Source organism: Oreochromis niloticus, linkage group LG11 (assembly GCF_001858045.2).
Source record: "Oreochromis niloticus isolate F11D_XX linkage group LG11, O_niloticus_UMD_NMBU, whole genome shotgun sequence".
NCBI classification, from domain to species: Eukaryota; Metazoa; Chordata; class Actinopteri; order Cichliformes; family Cichlidae; genus Oreochromis; species Oreochromis niloticus.
The window spans coordinates 36177416-36193839 of record NC_031976.2 but is presented as its reverse complement, the minus strand read 5'-3'; the positions used below and the strand labels follow the sequence as shown (position 1 = coordinate 36193839).

Here is a 16424-nt window from a genome sequence, read left to right as displayed (position 1 = left end):
AAGAAAAGGTAGGATGTGGGCTACTGGGTGCTGTCCCCACTCAAAACAAGAAAACATTTTCACCACTGCTTCCTATTCACCTAGCCTGTAATAGTAAATGGTAAAACTAACAGGTATGAGTCCTTCTTTCAAAATACCTCCACATTATTTCCCACCAACAGGTCAGTTAATATGTTCCAACACTACGCCACAAAAAAACAAACTCTTTCATCTAGGACAGTGGTTAACCTGTCAAAATTCAACCCTGGCATTTATAACATTTCACTCAGTTTAGTTACTGTTTAGACTTCACACTTCTGTTTTTGCGGTCCCATAAACCATGAAATGCTACTCAATGCTACACACTGAGGTACATTAAGAAAAAAGAACTCTCAAGTACTTGTTCATATATGACATGCGTATATCAGCATATCATATTTCACAACAACCTGCTGGCGAATCTTGTGTCTCGTGTTTTTTGATGTCTGTGTGTCTGTCTGACTCATAGTGAAGTCACCTGAGGCTACCGGAATGAATCTCAGGGATTTGATTGAAGGTGGCTAATAGCTGGTGTCACAAGCCACTACAACAATGCTTCCAGTTTGATGGCCAGATTGGCAGATTTCGACACCAAGAAGGATGATTCACAAGAAGAAAACATTCAGTGCAGGTGCCATGATTGTTTTCTTTGAATTATCCTCCCAGGAGGGCACATTCCAGCAAATTCACCCTAAGGTCAGACAATGCAATGCTCAGTAAAATGGCAAAAATATGCAAGAGCCACTCTATCGGCCTGACATTGTTAGATGATCAAGTTCATGACATTATCTTTAGAAAAAGACTGAACAAGTATGGCTTGATTGCCCGGAGAAAGCTTCTTCTGTCTAAAAAAACATAGTGGTATATTTTAAGCTTGTAAAATTGCATCTGAACAAACCACAAGATTTCTAGAACAATGTCATTTGGACTGAAAAACCAAACATTTCCAAAATGAAAATGTTTGGTCATAAAGCATTGCTCCACATTTGGAGAAAACCAAACACAGGATCTCAGTAAACACTTCATACCAAATATATAGTACTGTGATGACTGGGTGATGATTTGGCCCACAGGATGGAGTCAGTTTACAGTCAAGCATGGACCTTAGTGTTATACCGCTAAATGTAAGACCATCTGTCTGACAAACAAAGCTTGGCTGAAACTGTGTCGATCCCTAGAAATCCGGAAATCTAAAACACAATGATCCAAAATAAAGATCCAGACTTCAACCTGACTCAAATGCTGTGTATAAGTGAATGCCCACAAACCTCAATGAGCTGAAGTAATGTAAAGAAGAGTGGGTCAAAATTTCTCTACAACAATGTGGACACCGGTCGTGGCAGATGGCCGCCCCTCCCTGTGCCGGAGGTTTCTTCCTGTTAAAAGGGAGTTTTTCCTTCCCACTGTGATCAAAGTGCTTGCTCATAGGGGCTCATATGATTGTTGGGTTTTTCTCAGCATGTATTATTGTAAGATCTATCTTCCAATACAAAGCACCTTGAGGCGACTGTTGTTGTGATTTTGAGATGTATAAATAAAATTGAATTGAACTGAACAATGTGAGGGACTTCTTATGCTCTACTACATCTCATATACTGATGAGGTGTGCTCAGTCTCTCACTCAATGCTTCTTTATTTTGGCTTAGTTTAGGTAACATGTACAGTATGTTCATCTCATGTGTATTTAAACAATTTTAAACCAACCTTTGGTGGCTCCAAAAAAACCCCAAAAAAAAGCAAGGCCAAATACACACTATAGAAACCACACCTTGGGCTGGACCCATTCTACATAAACACACAGTCCACAGTCGACATCAGCTAACTTCAGTTAGTTTAGTAGTTTACTGGAAACCATTGTTATAAAGTTAGAGAGAATTTTCACTTTGTTCATCAGCACTGTCTACTAGTGAAACTAAAAGGAGGAATGAAAGAATAGGAAAGAAAAATGTTCCACTCTTCTCCCCTTTGCTCTTCTTCCCTTTTCTGGGAGGCAGTGGGAAGTTAGAGCGTACAGCCCGATCCGGTCAGTGACACACTCCGGGGCCTGATCAACCCTGGCAGGGCCTCCTTGGATGAGGATGTCTAGTGATAATGGCCGAAACACCCGATAAATCCAAGGTGCACTACTGACGATGTGTCCCAAATTTAATATGATAATTTAGATCAGATCTCTAATCCCTAAACCTAACCAAGGAAGAATGGCAGATTAGCTTGGGTAAAAGAACGAAAGTTGAGCCACACAACGATGTGTCCCGCTGGTAAAGTTTCTGGGCTGCTTTCGCTTATAACAGCCATCCCCCAAGAATTTCTCCATTTAAAGCAATGCATTGTCAGGGATTGTAACATCTAGTCCTTTTACTGAATCTGTGTGTTACTACCTGTGATGGATTCCCCAAGGCATTTGCAAGTGACTGGGTTTTTATAGAAAGAGCAGCACAACGCTCATTTCATAATCACGCTCCCCTTTGTTTCCCTGAGAAAAGATCAAATACAATGATGGTAGAATTCTGATGATGACGATGTGGTTGTGAAATATTGAAAGCTGTGATAAAATAGGAAGATAACATATTTGATCATGTTTGTCTGATTGCTTTTAGTCAGATGTTGGCATTTGGCTTAAAACACAAACCACTTTTCCATGGAAAACTGGACAATTACTGTGTGCATTTAAGCAAACTTACTATTCCTTTAATGACCGTGGATGTAATATCTATTGTGTAAATTAATAATAAAGTGGACACAATAATCCTACTGTCACGGTAATTGTGTTTCAGACTCTGATTTGATCTTCCTTGACTATCGTTATTCCTGGTTTTGGTTCTCTTTATTTCTTGTGCTCTTAGTGATTGTAGTTCTTCCTCCCTTAGTATTTATCTTAGCCTGTGTTTAGTCTCTGTTCCCATGTGTACTCTGTGCTTTTCCTGTGTCCCACGTTTCGGTGGGAGTTTCGGTGTGTGTGTTTCCTGTTTTATTTTGATAGTTCCTTGTCCTGTGTTCAGTGTATTCAATTTTGCTTCCTCCCCGTCTTGTTATGTCAGATTAATCCCAGCTGTGTTTCCCTCCTGTTTCCATTCCCTTGTTTCTCCCCTGTGTATTTTAGCCCTGTGTTTCCCTCTGCCTGTTGTCATGTCATACCCTCTCTGTGCTGTATCTTTCCTCCATGCTCCCTGTCTCTGTGTTTGTTTTCTCATCAGCTCTTAGTTTTCTAGTTTCTTTGTTTTCTAGTTTCTGGTCTCCTGAGGTCCTACTGAGCTCCCGGTTGTCATGTTTTGTTTCTACATCCTGCCTGCCACAGCACAACTTTGACACCTACCTTAAAACTTTTGTGAACAGCTCATTCTGCTCAAAAGCATCATGGAAATCACCCAATTTTTTCCTGCAGAGACACACTGTAAGGCAGGCCCCCTCCTGTGTAGATTTTTGATAGATGTTGTTTCATTTTAACAATAAAGATCACTGTGTTTTTTGTGATGTTTTGTGATGAATCATAACTTGATATACTTATTCTTTATGGAAATTTAAAAATGGAACAGCACATTTCATGAGGGAGACAGGACGTAGGTGTTTGGGTTTTAATTGGTTAACAATTGCTCAAGAAAAAAAGAAAGAAATATTCTTGTCATCGAGGATACCAGTGAATCCAACCGTAACCTGTAAAAACCAAGAACATTTTAACAGTCATACATACATATACACATACATATGAAAAATTCATATGCTGCATGTGCTCACCGTAATCTTGATAACTACGTGCAAAACTCTGTAAATATAGGTATAACTTTAGAGGTCGACAAATGCTATTGCATTCAAACACAAACATATTTATTTGAGTGGTTAGTGATAATATCTAAACCGCTCACCTTTCTCTTGACGTGGTGTGACGCTCGCCTGCATGCTATGACAGGCTGCATTTTTCAGAAATGTTGCCACCATCTCAGAGCTATTACTGCTGCGAGCTTGAAAGAAAAGCAGTTAACAGAAAGGTAAGTTAGTCAAGATAGTGTGTGCATTCAGCAGAAAGCTGGAGTTGTGTCAAACATTTAAAATAACCACAGGTTTAAATTTTTATTGTCATTTTTGTCATCTTTAAGATTGGTTCAATGTGCAGTGGTTAATGCGCTTATAGTAATCACTTGGCTGACTTAATAACCAGTAATATTTCTGACATTTGATTCAAGCACAATCTTTGATATTGTTTAATCATTTATTTGTATTTAACTCCTACTTCTTTAAAATAGCATACCATACAGCATGTGTCTATGGAGGGAGTCTTGCGTTCCTTTCTCCTTGTCTAGTGGAGGCTCTATTTCCTGGAAAATGATGCATTCAGAGCATTCGGCCCACTTGCCACTCCACAGTAGGTTCTTGCGCTGCGGTCTTCCTGTAGGAAAACCACAGAAAAGAGCAAAGCAGATAATGTTTGTGATGTCAATTTTTTCTTCTAATGAAACTTCTAATCAAACTTTAGCTTTCAATAGTGCCCCGTGTAAAAATCTAAATTTAAGCAGAATTCTTTCAGTTTTGAGCTAAAGTGCTGCAGAAAATGCTACTTCAATGGGTCAAATAAACAGAATTCTACAGTGGAAAGTGGGCCCTGGGTACATGAAAGCATAGAAAAACATGGTGACGGGGTTGGTCAATTAGAAAAGCTAAATGTGAATTTAGTTATCTTGTCAACTCTAATAAGAAATTATTGATTTTATCGTTAAAGAAATTGTCAAAAATCCTAAATCACAAGAATATGGCTGTGACCTAAGGTGGAATAAAATAGTACATTCAGTAGAGTCCCATTGTGGTTTCCCATTTAATGCATTATTATAAAAATAGTCCATAACAGGTGGCAGAAATTTTCACTTGTCCCTATAATGTAGCAGGGTTGATTTTTAAACTTTACAGTCATTTCAGGTGCTGAATGTGGGACTTTCTGTCTTTATGCTGTTGCTAACCACTTTTTTGTGATGTAGACTCAATTCACCATCAAATAAAAGGACATTTTTAAAGTCATTTCTGGTACGCTGTAGTTATTTGCAGGGTTTATGTCAGGCTCTTGACACTACTGCCCAAACCAAAACTTAATACAAGGTCAATTTATTTGTATAGCATGACTTGTTACAGCAAAGGGGATTCACGGACAATAGTGACGAGAACATAAAGAGTGCCAGTCATGGAAAATTCTCTTTTGGGCTGATAAATACAATGCTGTGAGAAGATATTTGCCCCATTCCTGATGTCTTTTCTTTTTGCTTTTTTTTGGCGCATATTTGTCACATGCAGGGTTTCTGGATGTCTAAGTTTAACATGGATCAAATAAACTTTTGGTTTTTATGGGCATAGACAGCATGAGTTAAACACTGAGAAGTAGTTGCTGTTTATTTTTGCTATTTTAAACTAAAAGAAACTGATGACTGACTTTCACACTTTTTGACCAGCTTCATGTGGATGAGTCAAGACTTTTTTTTTGTACTTTATGTGTTACAATGAAAACTGTCAATTGTCTGTTTTTGAAGTGATTAAGAGTAATTTATAGAAAATCTTGGTTTCTTTTGCATTACTATGAGACTCGAAGGGCCTATAAATCAAATCCTGAACAATTCATTTCTATCTGAGGACTTCTTGTCTGAACTGTTGCCCTAAAATTGAACCCTGAGGAATGTAAAGCCATTGACGTGAGGTGAGTCCTTCACTCACTGAAACAAGCAAAAAACAAAACAACAAAACCACCGATTGCAAATACATGCTGCAAATCCCTGTGACATCAGATATGCAAACCCACAGTCTGTTGAACAGGATACTGTTGGTGAAATGGTCACAAATATTTTCCACTTTTAATGGGTAAATACATCATAGAAGCCAGGGGGTTTGTGGTGATATTAATCAATTTGCTCCTAAAACATGAAACAATCTTTCACAGAAGTGACTTTCACCTTACAGCTCAGTGAACTTTACACTTTAAAAACTACATGGTTAGGTTCTTTTTTTTTAAAGGTTATGGTTTGGGTTAAAGTTCAGCGGAAAACAAGTCGTAGAAATGAGCTTCTTCCAAATCACGTTTGGGCCCTCTCTTTGAGACGGGTCATTTGTGGGAGTGTGGTTAGAGCTGCTGGTGTTTGTGTGTGTGTGTGTGTGTGTGTGGTGGTGGGGGGGGGGTTGACGCGGGTGGCCTTGACTGAGGGAGAGGGAAAAGGAGAAAGTGCGACCGCCTCCGTCAAGACCAAAGAAAGAAAAAAACAAAGAAAAAAAAAAGAAATTTCTGACCAGGAGGAGATCCCCTGTGGTTGTACGAAATTATTATTTGAGGGGGATGTTACGTGTTACGGCCCCTGGCCTTGGAGGAAGTGGGCCGGCCTCCCTGTAGGGAAATCCAAGAGTGCCAGGACCTACAGACCATTGGCTGGCTGTTGACCTGTGGTGCTCCAGGGACCAATGAGTGACTAATTGTTCTCACCTGTGACTACAAAAGGCTGAAGAACTTTCATTCAGTGGACACTGCTTTGGACTGAATGTGCAGGTTGTCCCTCAAGCTTCTGTCTTTGTACCATGCTTGTTAAACTCTGTTTAAGGTGTGGAATTTTGCCTGAATAGCCTTCAGCCGTATTCCTGCCCGTGAGGCTAGACCTAATTTGTACCCGTACGCGAGAAAGTTCTTTTGTGTTGGCCAATTGCCTAGTGATTTGCTGTAAGCGATGCTATTGGTTTTCAGTTCTGAGGGTTTTTTTGCAATAAACCCTCATTTCTTTGGCTCTCGGAGGAGGCGGACGAATCTTTCACCCTCTCCCTCCCGTATCTTCCCTGCTGCTGCTTCTATGTCTTTGTCTAGTCTCGTCTAACTCTAACCCTCAAAGAGTCTCTCAGTCTTGTTCTCTAAAACCGAAAGAATTATGGATTTGATCAACTGGTCCCGTAACGGAATTGACACCTTCCTGGGCTTGGGAGAGCTGAGACGTTTGCTGCTGGATACTCGATGGTCGGTTGCGTCGTGTGCCTGGTGACACTCTCGATGGAGGACATTGAACGACATCTACCAATTCTGAACCACAATAACAGAGTTCTGGCTGATTGGAGCTGGCTCGGACCTGGCTTATCGAAGAACAAGAAGCGGCTACAGCTGTTCAAAATCCCGCAAGGCTGGCCGACATGATAGACGATGGGCAGGGCTGTGAGTACTCAGACTGTGTTTATTGAACGCAATATGGATAAGATCTTGGAGAAGAAGAACGGGAATTGAGAGAATTGGTGACCAGTGAAGGACATTAGACCAACTGTAAAATTGGATGCAGTTGTTTGCACTAAACCCAAACATTCACCATCTTCACTCATGCGGCTATCCCACTGGCACTGGAACAACAAAATTTCTTCTATGACAACAGGACTGTTGTCAGAACTCTTTGTCCCTCCTTCAAGGCCACCTGGGTCCATTGGAGACTGTTGACCTTCGCTTAACCAAGTGTGGTGACACTTTCTCTCAGCTGAATACAGGTTACACACACACACACACACACACACACACACACGCACGCACACATGTACTCTGATACTGATACGCCCTCACCATCACCCTCCCTTCCCCAAATCCAACGCTTACCTCCCATCCGATGTGGACAGCGGATCAGCTGCAGGCACGATCAAAGATTGCAGCGGTCCCAGATCCAGCTGTACACACTGGAATATTCTTCCATGTTGCTTGTGTGTGTTTTATTGTGTTATGGTGTGATGGTATCTGTGGATTCCTGGATTATCCTTTTGTGTTACACATTTCACTGTTTTTTTTCCGCCTTGCTACCTAGCCTGACCTGTCTCCCCAATGTGATGTTTGTATATTGTATGTACGGTCGGCAAGGTCTGTCATCTCGGTTGTGGGCAACTGCAACTGACAAATAAAGGCTATCTCATCATCTCATCTCTCATCATCTTTTCTTAATCTGATTCCCTTCGTGGTGGCCTCATTTATGTTACCTTCCCTGTTGCCTACCAGAGCCGGGACATAACAGGGGATAATTAAAGAAAATCTTGGTGTACCAGTATAATGATCAAACTTTAAAGTCCACTTTACAACAAGTGTTATTACCAGTGTGCTTTGGGGAAATACAGGGTTCAGTGGTATGCCCAAGGAGAGTTCAACAATTGAAGGAGCCTTAACACCTGACCTACTGCTGCTTCAACAACTGTGTCACCAAATGATGTGACACATAATGAAAAACAACTTGTCAAGAAATGAAAACTGGGTCAGTGCTGCTGTTAAAAGCTATTTAACATGATATGCCACAGTGCCACAGCAGGTGGTTAGATAGGCACACATTTTGCCACTTTTAAAGGGCAAAAAAGTCCAGCTGCAAAGGCAGGAAGTAGATGATGATGATGGTAATCATTTTGGCACCATAGTCACAGATTACCACCCACATCATTATACTTGTTGTCATGGTCATTTTGACCCAGCGTTCTTTGTTTCCTTGTGTTTCTGTAGAATATTAAGTTAATTTGTTGCTCTTGGAGTTATTCTATCGGTCCTAAGTTGTTTGGTTTAGTTTATCGGGTTTCCCCTCCTTGTGTTTTATTCCATGTTTCCCCAGCTCGTCATGTCTGTGCGCTCCCTCATGCTCCTCAGTGTTTTTCTCTCCCCCTCTGGTCTGCGTCTCTGTATATTTCCTGTGTTATTGTGAAGGTCCGTGTCTTATGTCAGTGTACTGAGTTCTGCTTCCCCTAGGTCTCGTCATGTCTGATTACTCCCAGCTGTGCTCTCCTTCTGTGTCTCATTCCCTTGTTATCCCTCTGTGTATTTAAGCCTTGTGCTTGCCTCTGTTAGTTGCTGGTTCGTCTGTGATGTCTCCTCCTGTGTTCTTCTGCATGTTATCCTGTGAGTTTTGGCTTTCATGTGTTTAGGTTTTCCCAGTTTAGTTATTTCTTAGTTCCTGTCCTCCCCATCTCCACTTAAATAAACTTTCACTCCTCATACCAACCTCGGCCTGCACTTGGGTCTTCACTTCACCTTCACACGTGTGCCATCGCAGCCGTGACACTTGTTTAGGTTTGGCCAATAAAGGACATCATATCCAAGCAATGCATACTAATTGAAAAAATTAAACATAGTTTTTAAAGAATAAAATAATTTTTTAGTTTTAACGTTATACTGACTGTAGTGAAAAAGATCATTCAAAAAACCCCAAAATTCATGAACATGAACAAAATGTGTTTTTTGAGTTGACTGCTGCATGACAGCAAACTCCACATTTTCCAAACAGTTAACACACGCAGGCCTAAACAGAGGCACTCATGATCAAAGTGCAAACTGACTCTAACCGTAACAAAACATTTAAAATATGAAACAAAAGCATACTTTAACTTCAAACAATACAATCTGCAAACAAGTGTATGAGCTCTTCCAATCAATCATTACACCCCTTTTTGCCTTCAGAGCTGCCTTTGGATTCTGTAAAGATGTATAGTAACATGTAATGGGAATGAGGAAACAATTACATAAAGTATATCACTGAAGATATCTCTGTATATACTGCACAGCAACATTATCTGTTCTCCTGTCGAAAAATTCTGACAACGGATGCAACAGTGTTTCTGTCTAGAACAACTTGTACTCTTTGTCCAGCCTCTCTAAGTAAAAGTCCACGATTGATAACCTGATCAATAACAGCTGCCCAAATTACTTCTGAAACTTGAGCTTTTCCAACTACACCTGCACCCCTCTACCTCTTACTCTCACTCTCACTCTCACTCTCAACTGCCTTAGACCGCCTCCATCCGTGCTGGTAAAGAACAACGCCGACGTGGCACCTTTTAAGGCCTGCAGACTGAAGATTATTGTGAAGGAGTGTCAAACAGGTGCTTCACTGATTTCATACGTATTTCTGTTTGGTTACTACAGCTAAAACAGTGGGGTCCGGACTACTTGAATCACATCCGTGTTAACAGTTTTGCAATCAGGTGGGGAAAATGTGTCAATTCAGTGAGAAATTGTTGACATATTTGCTCTGCTGAGATAGTGATGTTAAAAACTGAGTGGATCCCAGTTTCTTTAGGCAGGTCAAGGCAATCAAGAAAAACTGTAATATTTTAGAATAAGATTGAGTTGCACGATAATTTAATCCACTTCACTTACCCCAGTATTCTCAAGCATCTGCATTTAGTAACAGAGTTTCTGTACACTGTGGACACAAACTTAAGGAGTGTAAAACTACTTTATGTCAAATTTTAGTGGGACTGTAAGAAGTTCTGCATTTGCAGGAGCAAAATGTGACAGTTGGCTGTGTACTGAATTGTTCTTTGTGTGTGTGTGTGTGTGTGTGTGTGTGTGTGTGTGTGCGTGTGTGTGTGTGTGTTCGTTCATGTTAGATAAGCAAAGCTGTGACAAAGTGAGTGAACTGTGTAGCTGGGTCATTGATCGTCACGGTGATAGCACAGACAGGAGTGTGCAGAGCATTACTGCACGCTGCTATCTGTTTTGATCTAATTTTTGAATTTTCAACTTGACTTGTACGGCCGTGTTATCTTTTACTATAATCTTTCTACAAAACAAGAGTAATGATTGATGTCTAAATTTTAATACCAGTAATTTAATTTACAAAACGTAATAAATTTACTTTTAATTTAACTTTTGTCTGTCTAAAGTAAAGCAACTATATCAACACAGCTTTAATTGAGAATTTCAAATAATGAAAATGTGTTTGCGTATTCATCTAAAATATTTATCCATCCATCCATCTTCTCCCATTTATCCAGGGCCGGGTTGCGGGGGCAGCAGCCCAAGCAGAGAACCCTAGACCTCCCTCTCCCCAGCCACCTCCTTCAGCTTGTCCGGGGGAACACCAAGGCGTTCCCAGGCCAGCCGAGAGATATAATCTCTCCAGCATGTCCTGGGTCTGCCCTGGCGCCTCCTCCCGGTGGGACATGCCCAGGACACCTCACCCAGGAGGTGCCTATGAGGCATCCTTGTCAGATGCCCGAACCACCTGAAGTGCCTCCTTTCGATGTGGAGGAGCAGCCACTCTGAGCCCCTCCCAGATGGCCGAACTTCTCACCCTATCTCTAAGGGAGATATGGTCACCCACAGCTCTTGACCATAGGTGAGGGTAGGGACGTAGATCGACTGGTAAATTGGGAGCTTTGCTTCTACACTCAGCTCTCTCTTCACCACAACAGACCGGTACAGCGTCTGGATGCTGATTCTCATTCCCACCGCTTCACACTGAACTGCGAACCGTTCCAAAGTGAGCTGGAGGCCATCACCCAATGAAGCCAACAGAACCACATCATCTGCAAAAAACAGAGATGAGATTCTGAGACCACCCAGGTGAAAGCCTTCTGCCACTTGGCTACGCCTAGAAATTCTGTCCATAAAAATTACGAACAGAATCGGTGACAAAGGACAGCCCTGGCAGAGCCCATCACCCACCAGGAACGAGTCCGACTTATTGCCGTCCATGTGGACCAAGCTCTTGCAACAGTTGTATCAGGATCGAATGGCCCGTAGCAATGAGCCAAACACCATTAAAAATAGAAAAGTGGAAAATTTTTTGTTTTCTTTAACTTCATCAACGGTTCTGCCTGTGTTTTCTTCTTGCCTGCACTGAAATTTCTAAGAAATACTTATAAATACTTATATCTGAAATTTCCAGAAGTTATAAAGATACAGAGAATTCCTGCAGGTATAGAAGAATGATATCCAAAAATAAGCTCACTGCTGAGCTTTAGTGCCACTGATGGTCAAAGAGAAAAATTAAGGGTTTCCCCAAAAAGATAACAGCAGGACTCTGGGAAGTGGCTGCATAGGTTGTTGCTTTATTTGTTCTTTGTTCTTCAGATAGTTTATTCTTTTGTATTTATGAGCACAAAGTTACCATCTCAAAAATCTAACTGACTTTGACCTGTGGAAACCCATATTTACTGTGTGTGTGTGTGTGTGTGTGTTATAAGCGTCTGTGTAAGTAGATGGTGCTGCAGATACCTTCCAGTTCCAAATCATTGCTCTCAAGATTTATATGATAGGTCCAGGTCTGCTTTATGCAGTTATCCCCCCTGAAAAACATTGAGAATTGCAATTTTTATAAATGCAAGTGAAACATAGCAGAAAGACTTTCGTTTCATTATGAAACACGCACTGACGACTGTTAGATTTTCTACACATCACTTCCCTAATTCTAGTATCTATTTGTGATTGTGGGGTTTCTTGTTTCTGTTAATTTCTCCTGTTTTGACCATTCTGTTGAGCAGTTTCACGCACGTGTTTGTCCATTTCTTCAAACTCCAAAGCCAGCAACACTCAGCTGGAACATTTCTATTTTTAAACTTACTAGGAAGTAAGTAAAATTTATTTCACTGTAATCAGAATCACAAAGCGCTGAACAACAATTACAATGCAATATAAACAAAGAACCATATTAAAAACAGAATTTAAGGTAAAAAAAACAAAACTAAAAAAAACGAATAACAAAAGAATCTCAGCAGAAGGTTGGATTAGAGAAAGACCCCGCAGAGTCAGCTACACAGAGCTGGAGTGGTAAACTGTTCCAGAGCCTCAGTGCCACAGACTGAAGAGCTCTGTCCCCCTTAGTCTTTAACCTTGGACGAGGGACAGCTAAAAAAGTTTGAGGTTGTGAGCAAAGATTGCAACCAGCAGTGTGTTTGACAAGAAGTTGAGATAAATAGTCTGAAGTTTGTCCATTTGCTGATCTGTATGTAAGTATAAGGATTTTAAAACGACTTCTAAAATCAACTGGGAGCTGATGTAAAGGAAATAAAACTGGGGTAATGTGAGCTCACGTCCCAGAATGTGTCAGGAGTCTGGCTGCAGCATTCTGAATTGTAGGTGTGACAGAGATGATTTGTCTATGCCCGTAAAGAGGGTATTACAATAATCTAAGTGCAATGACACAAATGCATGAACAATTTGTTCCATTTCAGAGGAGGAAACTATAGCTCGCAGTTTAAAAATGTTCCGTGCTGTTAAGCTGACATGCTTTTTCAGGATAAGATTGTATTAAATAATTGTGTGCATCATATGTTACAGGATTAATACTGTCTTTACAACTTGCTTTGATGCACGGCAAAGTTGCATCAAAGACACTTTTACTCACAATTTCACAGATGATTTCATTTAGATTCAAAGTCCAGAGAATATCATTAAAGTGGGTTAATTATGCTTTTCATTATTTGCAGTCATATACACTCACAGGCCATTTTATTGAGTATACCATGATTTTATTGTGCTGGACCCTTAATTCTTTATGGCATAGATTCAACAAGGTGCTGGAAACAGTCCTCAGAGACTTTGGTCCATAGTGACACGATAGCATCACTACTGCAGATTTATTTACATTACATGAATCTCCTTTTCCTCCACATCCAAAAGGTGCTGTGTTAGATTGAGATTTGGTAATTTTGTGAAAGCCCACTAGACTGCAGTGAACTCATCATCATCATGTTCAATAAACCAGTCTGAGCTCTGCACGTTGCAGCAGAAACAGACTCATCAGACCTCAACATCTTTCCAGCCTTCTCCTACCCAGTTTTTGTGAGCTTGAATTTTAACCTTAGTGTCACATTCTTGGCTGACAGGAGTAGCACCGAGTGTGATCTTATGTTGTGTAGCACACCGGCTTCAAGGGTTGATGTGGACATTCAGAAATTCTCTTCTGCATACCCTGGAGTTTTGCAAGAACATTTCATTTTTTCCCTTACATCGAGTTCTTTTATTATTATTATATTATCATTATTATTATTATTTGTGAGAAAAAAAACTGTCATGCTACTGTACTTGTGGGGACCAACAGTCACTCTTGGGGACAAAATGCTCATCCCCACGAAGGCATTTTTCAGACTCAAAATGTGGTTTTAATGTCAGGGTTACAATTAGGTTATGGTTAGTTTTAGGCTGAGGGTTAAAATAAGGCATTCAGTTTTGATGGTTAGGGTAAGCAGCTAGGAAAAGCATTATGTCAATGGTCAATGAGATGTCCCCACAAAGATATGAAAACACGTGTGTGTGTGTGTGTGTGTGTGTGCTTGAACTTGCTCCCTCACATGCGCATGTGTCCAGTCAGCAGCAGTGTGTCGTTTGCTCTTTCCTCCATGGTGAACACAATGTTGTCCAGCACTCTGAACTTCTGGATGTCCGCCTCTCTGTGACTGACTGCTGCTTTAAAGTACCATGTCCCTAGATGCTGCAAGAGACACACACAGAGTGTGACATGACAGTGTGGGCTAGCAGTAACTGTATGAAAACGGAAGCTATTTAAAATAGTCCACGTCAGAAGACCACTTATGGAAAGACCAGAGGGAGTAGGAAGTGCATCTTTGTGGTTGTACTTAATATTTATCTCGGTAAATCTCTCTGCAGTTGTAGTAAGTGTGAAATATCAATCCTTTACAGACAAGATGCTCTTAACCAGAACATTACGCAATAAGATCAACAGTAAATCCCGTCGTACTGAGGTTATCATAAAAAAGACCTCAGACCAGTGGGGAAGTGCCTTTGGTATTTTCATAAATCTAAACATGTATCTTTCATTTTTACTCTCACCTTCTGCCGATCGATCGTGTTCACAGACAGCATCTCAGGCTCCAAGCAGGGAACAATGGTCTGATACAACAAAGTGTACAAAGACAGAACAAGAGAGAAGACTTCTTTTAACATAGCTGCAGTCTAAGTCAACACTTTGTAGTAATCCTGATCAAAATGCCTGGAAACTCCCAGGACTGTCTCTGAATGTGTGCAATACTCCAACAGACCACTTTATCAGTGTGGGTTGAGGTAAATTATTAATCTGTACAGCAGCATTACCCCTGAACTTGAAAGGTAAATAATAGGTTGGAAATGCGATGTTTGCATCCATGAATGTAAAACTTCAGCATCAGGATAAAATACATTTATAGGAAACTGAAACATGCTTTCTCACAAGTAGCTTTACTCATCCAACATTTTGTGAAAGGAATAAACTCGCTAAAGACTCACCGTCACTGACTCATCATCATATGTAGGAGGTGTTTGTGGCTATTTCTAAACTGGAACCAACCAAATTTTCTCACGAACTTAACAAACAGCAACCCGAAGTTTTAACTTTATTTGTTTCTGTTCATCCTGCCCCGCGTCCCACACCTTCTGTCAACACACACACACTAGGAATCATTAACTTCCCGTTTTGTCTTCCCATACTAGGTTTGGGAGAATGAAATTACTGGACTATTAAGAATCACACATGGCTTTATCAATTAATCAGGTGTGCTTCTGATTTTAAAAAAATGTCAAGAAAACAATTTTATCAAAAAACAAAGAATATTTAGTTTAAGGCTATTAACAAAACAATAATCAATAAATAATAAAACTAAGCAAACATTCCCTGTAGATGACCAGTTTTACAGACTATGAATAATTGCCAAAATATTTTGAATAGCTAATTGAATAACTGACCTTTTCATGTCTCATGTATGAAAAAGCCTCTACTGTGAATTCTGCTTAGAGCCGTGTTCCACATCTGCTTCCACACGGTGGAGTTGTTACACCTGAATAACTTTCTCCACATGATTCACACTTCAAAGTAAATAAGGATACAGCTTTTTTTTCTACATCCTAAGTCACATCACATTAGTTCAATTCCAATCTGTTTTTTGCGTACAGTTACTCAATTACGCTCAAATTATGTTATTTCCTACAATAAAATGATGATAAACTATTTTGAATAGAGTATAAAATCAAGTCAGTTAAACTTCTGGGACATTTATCTGGTCAGTTTGGTGAATTTTTAATCAGGTTCAGCCGCTTTGGTGTTAATGAAATTAACAGCAGGTGCACTAGAGGGGCAACAATGAGACAGCCCCAAAACAGGAATGGTTTTACAGGTGGAGGACATTTCTCCCTCTGCATCTTTTCTGACTGTTTTTACACTAGTTTTGCTTTTGGCTAGGGTCACTATCACTACCAGTCGCACAAGGCAATGCGAGGATCCTACAGAGTTGTAAGTTAATAAGTACACTAATGCAGTGGGCTCTGGGTTCTTCCTGGAGCACAACAGTGCCCAGCCACTTGTTGCAAGAGTGTGTAGGCGGTTCCTGACTGATGAAGGAATTGATACCACTGACTGGGCCCCCACACTCATCTGACCTAAGTCAATAGAACACCTCTGGGACATTATTTGGTTCTATCTGACGCTGCCAGGTAAAGCTAATATTATGTGATTTACGATGTAGAAAAACAGATTTTTATTTATTTGTTTTCAAGTGTGCATCATCTGGAGAACGTTATTCAGGTGTAACAACTCCACCTTGTGGAAGTAGGTGTGGAACACAGCTCTAACTAAATTTCAAAATAACACACATGAACCTCCAACTGTCCAGGAGCTCAGTGATAACCTGTCGTTCCTAACACAGAATGTATGGATAACCGACCTGATTTCTTTCTAAAT

The 16424-nt window shown here is 40.4% G+C and overlaps 1 protein-coding gene and 1 long non-coding RNA gene across 3 annotated transcripts in view; one reads left to right on the top strand and one right to left on the bottom strand.

Annotated features, from left to right (window-relative positions):
• LOC109204277 (uncharacterized) overlaps positions 1 to 10803 on the top strand; it is a 38048-nt gene extending 27245 nt beyond the window's left edge. The window contains exon 3 of the long non-coding RNA XR_002063864.2: positions 9758 to 10803. This is a non-coding gene — a long non-coding RNA (uncharacterized LOC109204277). The remainder of the gene's footprint in view (positions 1 to 9757) is intronic.
• On the bottom strand, positions 3561 to 14750 carry apom (apolipoprotein M). Of its 2 annotated transcripts, none has more exons than XM_025911713.1 (7): positions 14546 to 14750; positions 14047 to 14186; positions 11972 to 12042; positions 4262 to 4399; positions 3879 to 3974; positions 3751 to 3796; positions 3561 to 3669 (listed from the first exon to the last, which is right to left on the bottom strand). In XM_025911713.1, exons 1-6 carry the CDS (start codon positions 14657 to 14659, stop codon positions 3765 to 3767), a joined length of 591 nt encoding a protein of 196 aa, XP_025767498.1. In that variant the 5' UTR covers positions 14660 to 14750; the 3' UTR covers positions 3561 to 3669; positions 3751 to 3764. The 2 variants fall into 2 exon arrangements, with proteins under 2 accessions (XP_025767498.1, XP_003451309.2); XM_003451261.5 differs by having other exon boundaries at positions 3576 to 3669; positions 3751 to 3778; positions 14546 to 14749.
• Positions 14751 to 16424: the final 1674 nt, after the last annotated feature.

Coding starts and splice junctions, on each gene's coding strand:
- apom (XM_025911713.1), bottom strand. CDS start 14,659: ATGTTAAAAGAAGTCTTCTCTCTTGTTCTGTCTTTGTACACTTTGTTG. Junction 4,400..11,971: donor CAATGATTTGGAACTGGAAG/GTATCTGCAGCA, acceptor GTTTTCCTACAG/GAAGACCGCAGCGCAAGAAC. Junction 3,975..4,261: donor CCATAGACACATGCTGTATG/GTATGCTATTTT, acceptor TTTTCTTTCAAG/CTCGCAGCAGTAATAGCTCT.